The following is a 14,684-nucleotide window of genomic DNA, read 5'->3' on the forward strand; positions in this document are numbered from 1 at the left end:
AAAGAAGGCTAGTTGTTTTCCGCCCGCGCCGCTCTCCTCCCCTGCTCCTCCTCAGCCTGACAGCTGCTTCGACATGGAATTCCACTGAGAGGGCGCGCACTTCACACACACACACACACACACACACACACACACACACACACACAGGCGCACACACACGCAGACAGAGGCAGGCAACTCCCTCTCTCGTGTGTCGCTCCAAAGGCTGTGTTGGTTTAGCGGTTAAAGAAAAGTGGCGTGCCAACCTGCAGTGTTTGGGGCGTGAACAGTTGGTGTGAAATCTGTGTGCGTGTGTGTGTTTCAGTGATGCGTAGCGCGTCTCTCATACACGGTAATCACACATAAACACAGATGCTGTAATGAACAATCCATCTATATTTTAAGTTATATATAGAGAGTCAATTACATGCGAGGATAAGGGAGAATAAACATCAAGCTTTATTTAAAATATGATTATTCTTATTGGTTTGATTTCACCACTGACAGTCGTATACTTTTTATCAGTTTTGTCTGTGCCGCTTTATTATTTTGTCATAAACGATTATATGTTTGTGTGAGTGTGCGTGCATCGCCTGAGTGTGTGTGTGTGCATACGTCTGTGTGAAGTGTTCATGTGCCCTTGAGTGTCCGTGTGTGTGTGCATGCGTGTGTGTGTGTGTGTCCCGTCTGCTCTGTGGCAGCGGCTGTAACACTCTCCCTCCCTCTCTCTCCCTCTCTCTCTCTCTCTCCTCAGCTGAGTGAGCAGCGTGGCGCTCCGAGGAAGGGAGCCGCCTCTCCTAATCATTATCCCTGCTCTCCAGTCAAGCCCTGCTCCCCCGCCGCGCTCTGTCCGCCCTGCCTGCAGCCCCAGGCCAACGGCAGAGCGGGCGGTGTCCCACCGGAGGCGGCGGCGGGGGTGCACAGGACCCCCCCTGCCGAGCCCCCAGCGGTGCGTCCGATCCCGCCGGAGGCTCGTCGGCTGATCGTGAACAAGAACGCCGGAGAGACTCTGCTCCAGAGAGCGGCACGGCTGGGCTACGAGGTAATAGGCTGCGCTCATCCTCCCTCCTTATTGCGCTCTCTCTTCATATTTTACACTCTTACACTCCGTCTCTTCCAAATCTTCGCTCTCTCTTCTTAAATTGAGCTCATTTTCTCCCCCTACTTTGTTCCTTTCTGTGACTCTGGCAGACATAGCTCGACTTGTTTTTTTCCTCCCCCCCAAAATTGTCTTCCTCCATCTGATTCTTCTCTGGCGTCTGTCATCTGTTTCTAGCTCCCTCTTTTGCTTTTTGTATAATTTCCTTCTATTTCACCCTTACTCACGCTTTGTTCTCGCCATACTCCATCTTTTTTTTTGCTCCCCTTGCCCGCTGCTCTCGTTCTCTCTCAGGTTTCCGCTCTCTCCCTCCCCCCTCTTTCCTCTCAGCACTCTTTCTCTTCCTCTCTTTGTGACTCAGATTGTCGCTGGCACCCCTCCTCCTCCTCCCCGCGAGCGCACACACAAGCGCGCCCTCCCCTCCCGCCTCCCCTCCTCTTGCCTCGCTCCGCACTCACATCTCATTAATTTTCCGTGAGGCGAAGTGTGACACACACACTCACACACGCAGGCGGCGTGCGCGCACACACACACACACACACACACACACACACACACAGACACACACACAAACGTGCGTGCGCAGGCAGCATGAGGGATCGGTGGGATCATTATACGGAGACTGATGCTCGCTGCCTCTCTAGCATCGGAAGTTTTTTTTTTTTCTTCTTTGTGTGTAGCTGCCGATCGCTCGCTGCTGAATCAGAACCTCTCATTCTCCGCACATACGAGGAAGAATGAGGCTGGTGTATATTCTGCTGAATTTCTCAACTCCCATTGCTCTGAAAGCTTTTAATTAAAGTTGGATGGCCCGCTGTCTGTTCTCCATCATCCCTTGTGTTTCTGCCCCCCCCAACCCCCCACAGATGTTACAAATTGATTTATTGATCCAAGTGGTTTTAATGCCACTTGAGCCGCACATTGTGCTGTGCGTGTGTGTGCGTGTCCACTCCGTCTCTCGCTCGCCTCTGACACCATCTTTGTGTTTGTGTGTGTGTTCGCGTGATAATTTTTATCACCAGCAGAGGTATCTTCACAGAACTGTAAATAGGTGTGGGTATCTTTTGTTGCTCATTAACCGGTTGCTTTATGGTTGTGTGTGTTTGTTGTACACATTTATGATGATGAGGCCTGTGTGTGTGTGTGTGTGTGCGTGCGTGCAAGTCGGAGTGGGAGAGAGCAAAAGTGTGAATGAGAGGTAAGCACTGGGAGTATAATCGCGTTCTAATGGCCCTCTAATGTGCCGTGGTGACTGTGGTTAGCAGTGGCGGCGGCTGTTTTTCTCCCTCGCTCGCTCGCTCGCACACACACACACACACACACACACACAGAGGGTGCAGCGCAGCAGCAGCAGCAGGGTTCAGTCAGCCGTGCTGGAGAGAAGCTGGCTCGTCTCTCTGATTTATGCGTCTCTCTCGAACGTTTTTTTCCCTCCCTCTCCCTTTTTTTTTTATCCCCCCCCCCTTCGCATTTTTCCCTTCCTGCGCTCCGCGTGCAGAGAGGGAAAGAGGGAGGAGGGAGGAGAAAACCTGAGACTACACAAACAAGGCGCTGACCGCTGCGCAAACAACACCCCCGCCTTCCCCCCTCCCCCCCTCCGTCCCTCCCTCCCTTTCTTTCTCTCCCTCTCTCTCGCTCTCTCTCAGGAAGCTTGTCTCTCACTGCCTGTGTGTGATAAGCCTGGGGCAGACCCCTGGGGCTCCCACACACACACACGCACGCAGGCACGCACGCACACACACACCCACAAGACGTGCGCGGAGAGACACACCAATTTATGCATACCACCCCACACACACACACACACACACACACACTTGCATACAAGCCTGTAGACGCGCAGCGCTTGTCTCACGCTGGTGTTTTAGCGCCGCAAGCTCTGGGCTTATCACACACAGGCAGAGAGATATGAGGGCCTGAGAGACAGAGGCACACACACACACGCACATGGAGCTCACATGCTGATTATGAGCACACACACACACAGAAATATGCACAGCGAAACACCCGTTATGACCCAATAAGCACATGCACAGGCATCCTGACGTGTTCTACTCCATATGCTGCACAGAGCGACGACTCTCCACGCTCGCTGCTGTCGCACACCCACACAGACCTGCGCATGCAAATTCAGAATCACCTCATGCACACACAGATGCACGCACAGACACACACACAGCAGCCTACGTGCTCACTTCGAGCGCACACGCACAGAGAAACGCAGCTTGTTACCGTGCGAGCACATGCACAGGCGTCCTTTCGTGTACAGACCTGCACGCGCCGAATGCAGGATCACGTCATGCACACATGCATGTAATTGAACACTGGCGCAACTATTCTGTGCTGTTCCCGATGCCCGGCCGACAGTGTGCATATTTCATGTTCGTTTAGTTTTGCGATCCGTGCCTCTGCACACGAAAGCCCACTCTCTCTTTCTTCCTCGCTCCCCTTTTATTCTCTCGCCCTCCCTCATCTGCCTCGCTCTCTGAGCATTTGAAATGGTAATGAGGAGAGATTCTGCGGATGTCTTCATCCCTCTCCCCCTCGTGCCGGGGCTTGGGGCCCCTCAGCTCTGCCCATTGAAAGCTTAGATAAAGGTGCAATCTGTCATTTATTCTCCCCACATGAATCACTTCTGATTTTCCTTCTCAAATCCATGTATGATCCAAGCGAAGACAGGGACTACATCGTACTTTAGGTGCCCAGTCAGACCAGCATCAATTTGGAAATTGCAGTAATTAATAGATTCACTTATGGAGACAAAGAAAATCCACACTGACATTTCAAGTTCAACTTTGGTGAACTTTGGCTCTCAAATTTGCACCTTTGACCAATAGCAAACGACGTGTCGACCTTTGAGGGAACAAAGACCCACAAAGTCTTTACAGAGAACACTGTTGGCACACATTACTCTGCTTGAGGGTTAATGGCTTCACAATAAAAATGTAGTATGGCATGGTCTGCAGTCAGTGGATGGTACAAATTCAATTAACCATTTTAAGTTATTAATGGTAGAGACTGAGCTGGATAGCTTTCTAACTGGTTGTTAGTTAACTGGTGGCAGGCCAGATATCTCAGTGACCTGTTTTGGTGGGCTGGTGCCATCAGTTCAGTTTAGTAATCCAGATGGGAAACTCGACTTGCAGTCAGCAGTCAGGTTATTGCACAGGGACCAAAGGCGTTTTTACTCCTATTGCACTTGAACTCTACTCTGAATCTGCAGCCTGAAGCAAAAGCTTTGCACTTGAAGTGAAGGAGGTGGTTTGTGCAGCCTAGCATAGACCTGGCCTAGCAGAGGTCAAAGATAGCCATCAGAGGTTCACCTATCACCTTATCATCCACCTTCTCAATACAGCTCCAGTGGTTTTTGTCACTGATTGTGAGGTTACCATACCAGGCTACTATATATTAAAAACATGACTTCCTAAAGAAGTGCAAGCCTTCTTGCTGACTGCATCAGAATTTGCATCAAATTTCAGGTTGTCAGTGACAGTTTCAGGATATTTATAATGTTCATTTGACAAACTCCTCTACCTCAGATTCATCTTTATAGAGCGGGCTCGATGCTGGCTTCCACGCTCATTGGCGTGAAGAATGTACAGCAAAGGGGACAGGACACGGCCCTGAGCAGAGCCGGTGGAAGAGGACCGCCGGTCTGACAGAAAGCCATTCACTCCCACCCTCCGAGACCTACGTGTTAGAAAATCTACAATCCAGCCCACAAAATTTACATCAACATTCAAATAAACAAGCGATTTCTGAGCTAACGTGTGGCTGGCAGCAGCTCATATTCACAAGGACATTTGAATGAAGTTCGTTATGTCACTTTCTTGTATGACCTGACACCAGAACCATTATGGACTGTTCAATAAAGAGAGGCCTGCTTTATCATTTGGTTCACACACAGCTGATGAGCGTTAATATGCAGAGCAGGTTATTGGTTTAGACTGGAGGCATTTAAAGTGAACGAATAGGAAACAGGTGATTATTCCCTTTTTATTCCATCTTTTTTCATCAAATAGCTAACAGCATGTGTGTGAGATTAATCTGAAATCATCAGAGGCTAGATTCTCCGGCCTCCCCTGTTCCCCCAGCACAGTCATTGAACAGCAGGTTGACTCTCACACACAGACAAACAGCCACGCGTTCCGCTCGTCCAGGCACGAATCGGCCTCAAAGCTTCCACCGTTGCCTCGTCATCGCAGAGGGAAAGCCACTCGTGCATCACCTGCGACATGTAATCTGCATTTATGTGTAAGGGCACGTTCACGCACACACACATACTCACACACACGTGCGCTCTCATCTATTGTATGCGAGGAGCATGCAAGGCAGCTCTGCAAGGGGTTAAATGTCTGAGTGATGCATTGATTGCAGGCGAGCGCAGGGAAGCATTCTAGAGAGGGAGATTAGAGGGGGGAGGGGGGTGGTGTCTCATTTTACTGCGGAGGTGTGTGTATGTGTGTGTGTGTGTGTGAGGCGGGAAGCCGGGGCTCTCGTGCTAAGCTCCCCGCTCTCTCCCAGCGATATTAAACACGGCTTCGGAGGTTTAGCGCTACGCCTCCTCCGCAGCCAGACACACACACACTTGTCAGCGGCACAAAAATACCCACGCGCGCACACACACACACACGCACACACATTTAGGCAAGCTGCATATCAACACTCTCTACCCGTCAGTCTCTCTAACACTTGCTCTCATTCACTCACACAGACAGACTCACGCATGCACACACACACACACACACACACACACACACAGAGCGAGAGGAATCCCCCAGAGGGGAGCTTCGGCACAGCGCTCCTGAATCTCTCTCCAGCAGGCAAACAGAGTGTTGGCAGCGAGCAAAAACCAGTTGGAGCGTTGTCCCACTCCTCCCTTTTCTCTCCCTTCCTCTCGCACTTTTTCCTTGCTCACACTTGCTCACTTCTTTTCTCTCAATCCCGCTCTCCACTTCTCTCACTTTTCCTCATCACCCCACCCCCCCACACCGGTCCTCTGTTCCCTGCTATCGCTGCACCAACCCCCCCCCCCCACTTCGCACTAGGACTACCACTCATCTCTTGTTATTATCAGCCGCAGCCCAGAGGACAGCCTCGGCAGATTTCATCCACAGATTCATTAATCTGTCATCTATTGGGGTGTTGCCTCGCGCGTCGCCCGTCCTCCCGCCCTCTCCAGCCCTCTTCTCATGCCTCCGTCGGCCTGTTTTCTCTCCGCTTGCCCGTCTTTCCTTCCCTCTTCCTCCCTCCATCCGCCCTGCGCTGAAAGAGAGAGGGAGTGGAAGAGCGAGATAAACACTTGGACGAGACAGCGAGCTAGAATTAGCATAGAAATGGAAGTTTGGAGTCATTCCCCAGGTTCAGATGAGCAGCTTTCCTCCCTTCGGCGCAGGACTGTTAGTAGGACAGTGTGAGCGTTTCTGGATGTCTGAGTCTTGCATTCACACGTATAAATACATATAATAAAACATACATAAAATTAAGCATTTTCAGCTTTTCCATGGGTCTGCAAATACATGTGCCTAGTCCCACACTAACTTCATGTTGAAACACACACTTGTCTGACTTGGACGGGCCTCATATCAACACACAGTGCCGGGCTGCTCCCTATCTCTGTGTCCCCTCTCTGTTTAGTAGCAGCAGACTCTGCTCCAGTCCAATAAAAACCAGTCTGATTACTTAGTGCTGGATGGCCAACTGTCACAGCCCTAGACCAGAGGAAACGCTTCCAGCTCTTGAACGCCTCTATCAAATCTCTTTGTTCCGCTTCCATTATGCTGTGCTCAGAGCCCAACCATCGTAACTGGCTGCCACGATGGCGTCCAGCCCCGACCATGGCACACACGCACACACACACACACACTCACGTGTACGAGCAGAATCTGGCAGGCTAAATACAGTTGAGTCACACTTAGTCTCCTCGATGTCTCTAGCATTATGGAGCATTTGTGTGTGAGTGAGCGTGTGTGTGTGTGTGTGTTTGTCCGGCACAGGAACACACTCACTTCTTCCTTTCCCTAATTTCTCTCCCACAGGAACTGTGACGGGAAGGACTGTTTGTGTATGCGTCTCCTCCGTCTGACTCGAGTATTTGGTCTTGTATCGCTTCGGTTGCACACACATGGTCTCGCACACTGAACCCTGCTCACCCTCTGGTGTTGGCTCTCTTTAGGAGGTGGTGCTGTACTGTCTGGAGAACAGAGTATGCGAGGTGAACCACAGAGACTACGCCGGCTACTGTGCTCTCCATGAGGCATGTGCCCGTGGCTGGCTCAGCATAGTCCAGCACCTGCTGGATTACGGGGCGGACATCAACTGCAGTGCACAGGATGGCACCAGGTAAACAAACGCACTCACTCACATGCGCACACAATCCCAGAAACGTATGCTTGCATAAACATCGTGGCTTTATGTCTCAATAGAGCAAACCAGGGCTCAGCCATCAGTTAATTCACTTGAGTTTTGCTCATAACAAAATTTCTGGGATTTAAAAAAAATTGCTCAGCAAGAGCATTGGATTAGCTGCAGTTTTAAATAATGGCCAGTGCTTTCATTGCTGTGTTATTAAAATTTACAGTGGGGGGTCTGTTCTAGGAAGCTGTGCACAGGTCTTAAAGGTGCATTGAGTAGCAGTTCAGCTTTTATTAAACCATTACCAGATTTGTGACATTCATAGCATTACAGTACACAGGTGACCATTGCTAAGAAGAATGGCAGTCTTAGAAATCTGTGCATTGCGTTTTACTACATGTCTCCCTGTGTCAGTGTTTAGGGGAACTCTAAATAGGTAAAAATGTTTTATGGCACACGTGTGGGTTCTTTGAAATGACCTGAAAGGCACACTCTCATCAGTAAATCATCACGGTTCACATGGAGCGATAGCAGGGACGTGCAGGAGTAGCAGCATCTGCAGGAGACGAAGTGGGACAACTTAAACACCACCAGCCCATACAAATGTTGTCAGCACTGAACGTTCTTGATAAAATGAATGTACATTTGTGTGCGTCTAGGCCCATTCATGATGCCGTGGAGAACGACCACCTGGACGTGGTGCGAATCCTACTGTCTTATGGCGCCGACCCCACCCTGGCGACATATTCTGGCCGTGGTCTGCTCAAGATGACCCACAGCGACAGCATGGAGCGCTTCCTCACTGGTAAGATCCCGGCTGGCTTTTCATTCTAGCTATTTAGTTGCAGTCCACATCCTCACCCTGCCCCACTCTGGTTTTCAAAGAATAGAGTCTAAATATGTGCATTTTGAGAGCAGACATAACTGTTGGGGGCCGTTTTTTCCCCACCTTCAGTCGTCAGGCTCGCCCAGAGTTCTGAACCTGGACCAGGCTGGTTTGATCAGTTGAGTCACATGTCATTCCCTGGCAAAAGTAGTGAGGACTGGGGGATTTAGAGGACTATTTAAGTCAGAGTTCTCTTGCAAGTGATGTCAATTGGAAATAATGTTGATCTTTAATTGTCCATGAATTAAGATCACAAACATCCAAGTGCTCAGAAGCAGCAACTGCACAGCAGGTTTTTTTGAGTTTGGAAAAAGGCTTACAACAGGCCCACAGTTCTATCGCTTTATTCTTGAACGTTGCAGATGGTGTGGAAATTTCATTTAAAATTTGTGAAGTGCACCTCAGGCCTCTAAACCCCAGACAAAAAAAAACAGAGGACTTGACCTTGGTTTTAAATGATTGAAATTACAGTTTTTAATGTCTAAAATTTACAATGCATTTGTATGATGCATTTGTCCAAGAGTGGAAAGTTTTTTTTTTCCCTTGTGCAGACAAAGTGGAATGCATAAGCCAGGAAATCTGCATATTAATGTGCCCTTTGACCACAAATCATGAAATCACAAATGCTCGAAAAGGAATGAATTAAAATCCGAGGAGATGAAGGGGTTTTTAGACAGCGGGTGCAGCAGAAAAGTGGATATCGAGGTGGGGCAAGGGTAAATTGTTGAAAGGATTGGGCAGCAACCCAGTTCCCAAATGCCTCAATCTTGGCTCATTCGCTGTTTGCTGTTCTTTCAATGCTCTGACCTCTGTGCAACCTGTTGGTGTGAGTCCCTCTCTGTAAATCCTCACCCTCAAGACGTGTCTGCCTCTTTCATCCCGTTTCCCCTCCGGCACCCTCCCGCCCCCCTGCTCCTCTCCCCCTGCCTCGACCACCTGTTAGACAGGGAGCCTCAGCCTGCCGGGGTGCGTGCTGCTGCCTCTGAGCTCCTCTATCTGGTTACTTAGCAACGCCAACTGTGTTTGCTCAGCGTACGTGCGGAAATGGGCTTCGCTCTGGCTGGAGACTCTGCTTTTGTATGCGTGCGTGTGAGCGCCTGAGTGTGTCTTTTCACCAGGCTGCCACGCTACAGGCTGACGTGGTCCGGTTTTCGGGGCCGTGTGTGTTGATAGGGCTCGTCTAAATGTTTGTAGTGAAGTACAGACAACACGGGTTTGTGCACCAGCAGGAGGATATGAAAGCATGCACACGCACACTCTTCCTCTGTAGCCAGCTGCTTAATATTACATGGACGTCTAACTAGTTAAAAGCGATGATCTGAGACACACCGGAGGCTTTAGTCGAAGCGGCGAGACACGGGAGGATGGTAGATCAGGGTGAAAATGAACAGGTGTAAGTTCACGCCTCGGCAGAGGGGCGCACCGGTTTAGTGCAAAAAGGGGAGATTTATATGTAGACGGCGAGGAAAGATGGTGCTGAATTTTGAAAAGAGCGTGGACGGATAGATCGATGGCTGCTAGATTGACAGAGCGGGGAGAGAGGGAGATCGAGCACCGGAGAAAATGAGCGAGAGCGAGCGATTGCTGCCCTCCCTCCACCTGGTCCCACTCATCTGGAGGCCGTTAATCCCTCCAAACACACGCCAGACGCCCCACGCCTCAGCACTGGCACAAAGCCCAGCTCTCACTCTGTGAATGTGTGTGTGCGCGCGCGTGTGCTGAATACACACTTTGCTCTCGCTGTGTGTGCTTATCCAGCTCCCTCTGCTTGTTTGTTTCCAGCTCGCACTCTGTGTGTGCGTGCGTGTGTCTGCGTGTTTGTGTGTGTGTGTGTGTGCGTGCGTGCGCGTGTGTGCGTGCGCACTCAGCGACTGTGTGTGGTTCTTGTTTGATTCCTGGCAGCCTTCTGCAGCCCTGCTCTGAACTGAGCCAGCTCTAACCCAGTGGAGACAGTCGCTCTCCTCCCCCGTGGTACAGCCGCTGGCCCCTGACCATCGGCTCCCCCCTCCCCCCTCCTCCCCCAAAACATTTGCTCTGTTTGTTTCTCTTTTCTCTCTTGACACCGCCCCTCCTCCTCCTCTTCTATTTTACTGTGCTCTTTATCCATTTTTCTGCTGTAGTCTTAAAGGGCAATTGTATTTGCCTCGTTGCCTGTCCCCAGGGCTGTGGCTCTTGAATAACAGGCTTTGCTCCTCTCCTCTCTCCATAGATTATTTTGCTGACCTTCAGGGCCGCTCAGATGACGACCCAGGACTTTATTGGGAATTCTATGGCAGCGCTGTGTGTGGTGAGTACTGATCAGCACTCTGCGTGCTTTAGTGCTTACAAAGTCTCCTCAATCTTCAGTGCCATCTACCTTTGAGTGATACATGTCTGCACCTCCCCGATAATGTGGATGCTCAAGAGGGATTATTCCTGTGTGGTTTTTTCTGTTGGTGTGTCAGAGTCAAGCGAAGAGGGCGGTGTCTATGACATCCTGGCCGACCCCCCGGGCCCAGAGGAGGAGGAGGAGGAGGATAAAAAGGAGGTGTTTGAGTTTGAGTTCTCTGACCGACCTCTGCTGCCTTGCTACAACATCCAGGTGTCCCTCTCCCAAGGGTAAGCTTTGATCACACACCTTTGACACACCTTTTTACTTGTTTTTTTCCCTTTCTGCCTGCCCCTCGTTCCTAAACATTGTCTGATTCCCTCTTTCAGGCCAAGAAACTGGCTGCTCCTGTCGGACGTGCTCCGTAGGCTGCGGATGTCTGCCCGCGGTTTCCGACAGACCTTCCCCCACATGGAGGTGGTGACGGTGGCAGAGGCGGAGTTTTACCGGCAGGCCTCTCTGTCGCAGCTCTTCTCATGCCCAGAAGAGCTGGAGGGCTTCCATCCAGACAGCAAGGACCTGTTGGACCTGGTGGAAGACAGCGCAGAGCTGGCCGCTCTTCTGGGATCCACACTGGAGTGTCTGGACGACCACTGGGACCACCCGGCGGACAAACTGAAGGACAAAATCAAGGCCGTCGGCAAGTTGGGCTCATCCTGACCCTTGAAGCCACTAAATCCAGACCTTGATCCATACCGACTGTAGTTTGCTTTAGAACCAGCCAGAGGTAATGATGATATGCCTTAGCCTGACCCCTAGTTCCCACACTTCGGCCCTGCAGCACTGGTGCACTGTACAGATAGACTGACCTGCTGGCTGACCAGGCTGCTGAGACGCTACCCTCCGTTAACTGAGGATCAATACATTTGTGACTCAATAGACTTAATAATGGTCTTATTTTTATAACTTAATTTATGTATAAATAAATGAATAAATAAATAAATATATATATATATATATATATATAAAATCTCAAGAGATTTTTTTTCTTTCGGATGTTGCTCTCGACTCCTCTGAAAGATTTTATAAGATAACAGAGCATCGTCGTGCTGTCAGCAATTAGATGGAGTGTGAGCGCGCAGCACATTGTGCCTGTGTGTAGCTGTACAGGATAGTACTGAGACTGTGCTATTGAATGTGGTATTTGTGTTTATAGGAAGCACATGATGTCCTGTTTTTTTTTGTTTTTCTCCTCAGACTTTAGCGCTCGCTTGAGCCTCAGGGGCAATTATTCTATTGTATCTTTTTTTTTTTTAATGTTCAGATTTTGCTTCCTGTTGGTCTTTAATTTAACCTGCAAAACTACAAAATTGTTTGTATAATAAAGTTTTAAGATGTTGATATTCACCCTTCGGCACAGAGCTTGTATATAACAGGGAGGCTACTGCAGTAAAGTAATTTTTGGTGTGTTCATTTTTGTTTTAACTTTGTAATTAAAATATCTCATAATTTGTATTTATATTTTACAAAAGAAGTTGCTTTAAAATAAATATACAAACTGCAAGAGGACACGTGTTCTGTGCATTTTTTGTCAGTGTAGAGTGAAATTGCGCCGTGAGAACTTCAGATTTGTCGGCTGCCCTGTCAAATTGAATCTTCTTTCCTAACTATTATATTGTACTCGTGTATGTCAGCGAGGTGTGAACCACAACTCAATCCTATATTGCCATCTCTTGGAATATTTCTGTATTGTAGGTGTCATGCAATTTATTGCTGCAGCCGTGACTGAGTGACTCCCACTGGCTGTCTCTCTGCGCTGAAATGCCTGTGGCTTGCAGCGCCCCCTAGTGTGCTAAAACTGTTATTAGGTGATGAATTTAATGGGTTCTCGATGCTGATTCCACTTTATGAGTTGGTGTTTTAAGTGAGTTTTTTTTAAATCATAGCTTGTAAGCAACTAAATATTTGCATGACTGCTAAGATTTCAAAAGCTGTGATACATATACTGTTATTTTAATATAAAGGACCAAAGGGAATTTGTTTTGTTATCCACATGGAGGCAGGATTACCAACAGAGCAAAATGAGCCTCATTTTCACTGTGTTTCAGTATTTGGTCATTCATTACGTACAAATCGGTTTGGGAAATTGCACCTTTTGATCACAACAGTTCAACTGAAATGATATCTGCTTATGATTAATGGGTTTTTTTTTTCAAAAGATACATTTTTCTTTGTGTCAACCAGAAGTCCAAAACCCAGAATGAACTCATCCAACTAATAAGTACTGTGCAGCGAAAGTTTGATATACTTTACTCCAGTGTAAATACTGAGTTCCATTGTTGTCCAAAAACTATTAAAAACACATAAATGAGGCGCAGTGCTGCACTAAGTGACGTGTCCCTGCACTGTGATGACCATGGGCAGTTTTATCTGAATCATTCCCACATACACCATCCTGCAGCCAGAAATACAAAGCACAAAATCTGCAGCTTAAAATAGACTCCAACTATTTACTCCTGCTTGAGTGATGTTTCTTAAAAACTACAGTGGCCTGTTCTTTCAAGAAATTATATTAAGCATTTAGCCTTTTTTTAAAAAGTGAAAGTATATATTTATCACCCATTTTTGTGGGTCTTTGTAGGAACAAGGGGCCTGGGGCTGAGAGCCACAGGCAGAGTAGGTAATTGGGTTCTGCTCTTTCATGAGATCAAAAATAAAGAATATCGACAGGCTTATAACTACCACAAGATAATTTGAGACAGGAAAAACCTGGGGCCCGGTGCTATTCCAGTTTACAGGGTGCTGGATGATATTTGAGGCTCTAGGCACCCCAGATATCTAGAGGGTTACTGGGTACATTAATGGTGTACAGAGAGTGGGAGAATATGAGGTTAGGGGGTACCACAGCACTGGCCCATGACCCCCAGTAATCCTATGAGGGTCTGCATCACACCCTGAATATGCTTTGAGTGTATGGATCAATGTGGCTGTAAAGGGTTGCTGCAGAAAAACACATAAGTCTGGGAGGCTCTGGAGAACGCAGCGAATGAGCTGCCGGGTGTGAGCATCATGATCTGGTTGAACTTTTAACAAAAATGACGACTGAAGTAAAGGGGAGCCAGACAAGACAGATAGACTCTCACTAAATTCCCAACTGCCCTCTTTCTGCGGAGTGGGTGCAAAGAGATACCTGGCCGCCTGCCAAGAGCCACGGCAAAATTAAGGGGGGGGGTGGGGCCGGGGGTTTAGTTGATCCACAAGCTGACAATGGAGCTTTAGAGTGGGACATGGGCAATCCAGCCCCTCGGGCCATAAATAAACCCCTGGTGAAATCCTCTGAAGAAAGGGTGAAAGCAGACTAAAATCATCATCAGGCGCCGGGGTGAGCTCAAGACTTATTTTTATGCTGGGAAGATTACTAAGAATGTGTAACATGAATGCTTGTTTTTTTTTTAGCAGCGCAGTTCAGAGCACTTTATGGGGTGAGGTCGACGCTTCAGCGGACGTCTCCAGGCAGAGAGGAGTTGGCCCATTTCACGTATCCCGCTAAAGGTCGTGGAGTGACAAGAGGCTGTCAGACAGCTAATTGAGATGCTGAAAAAAAGCCTGGCAGACCTTAGTTTCTCAGCCCAAACACCGAAGTCAGGGAGTCATATCCTGAGGCAGAAGGCGCAGGAGGGTCACATTCAGCCTCTTTACTGAACGGCAGGATGTAATTTTAGAGATAAAGGCATGGCTCTGAGCATAAGCCTCTAATAGCCAGCTATTATGTTTTATAAATGGACATCGTGTAGGTGGGAAAAAAAAAAGGCTGTTAAGTTTCTGTGAGGCGTGCATATTACACAGGATTATACTGCACCGTCACAATCTAACGTGAAAGCCATTTGGTTCTTAACGTGTGATTTGTGATTTTCTGCATTATTAACGTAGAAATTAACAGAAAGACGTCCGGTGAATTAACTCATGTGTAACATTCAAAGATCTCTACAGCGTGTTGTGGGAAAGTCTACCAAATCAATATTTCCAGTCATACAGACAACTGCTTTTGAAAACTTTGT

General features: G+C 48.4%; 1 protein-coding gene across 2 annotated transcripts in view; it reads left to right on the forward strand.

Moving 5' to 3' along the window:
- bcor (BCL6 corepressor) overlaps window positions 1-12,193 on the forward strand; it is a 33,749-nt gene extending 21,556 nt beyond the window's left edge. For both annotated transcript variants that reach the window (XM_041951185.1, XM_041951186.1), the window contains 6 exons: window positions 734-1,021; window positions 7,254-7,420; window positions 8,092-8,237; window positions 10,528-10,605; window positions 10,763-10,916; window positions 11,016-12,193. In XM_041951185.1, the coding sequence (XP_041807119.1) occupies window positions 734-1,021; window positions 7,254-7,420; window positions 8,092-8,237; window positions 10,528-10,605; window positions 10,763-10,916; window positions 11,016-11,346 (1,164 nt within the window). In that variant the 3' untranslated portion in view covers window positions 11,347-12,193. The remainder of the gene's footprint in view (window positions 1-733; window positions 1,022-7,253; window positions 7,421-8,091; window positions 8,238-10,527; window positions 10,606-10,762; window positions 10,917-11,015) is intronic.
- The last annotated feature ends 2,491 nt before the right edge of the window (window positions 12,194-14,684 follow it).

The sequence above is a fragment of the Chelmon rostratus genome, chromosome 13 (assembly GCF_017976325.1).
Source record: "Chelmon rostratus isolate fCheRos1 chromosome 13, fCheRos1.pri, whole genome shotgun sequence".
Classification (NCBI taxonomy): domain Eukaryota; kingdom Metazoa; phylum Chordata; class Actinopteri; order Chaetodontiformes; family Chaetodontidae; genus Chelmon; species Chelmon rostratus.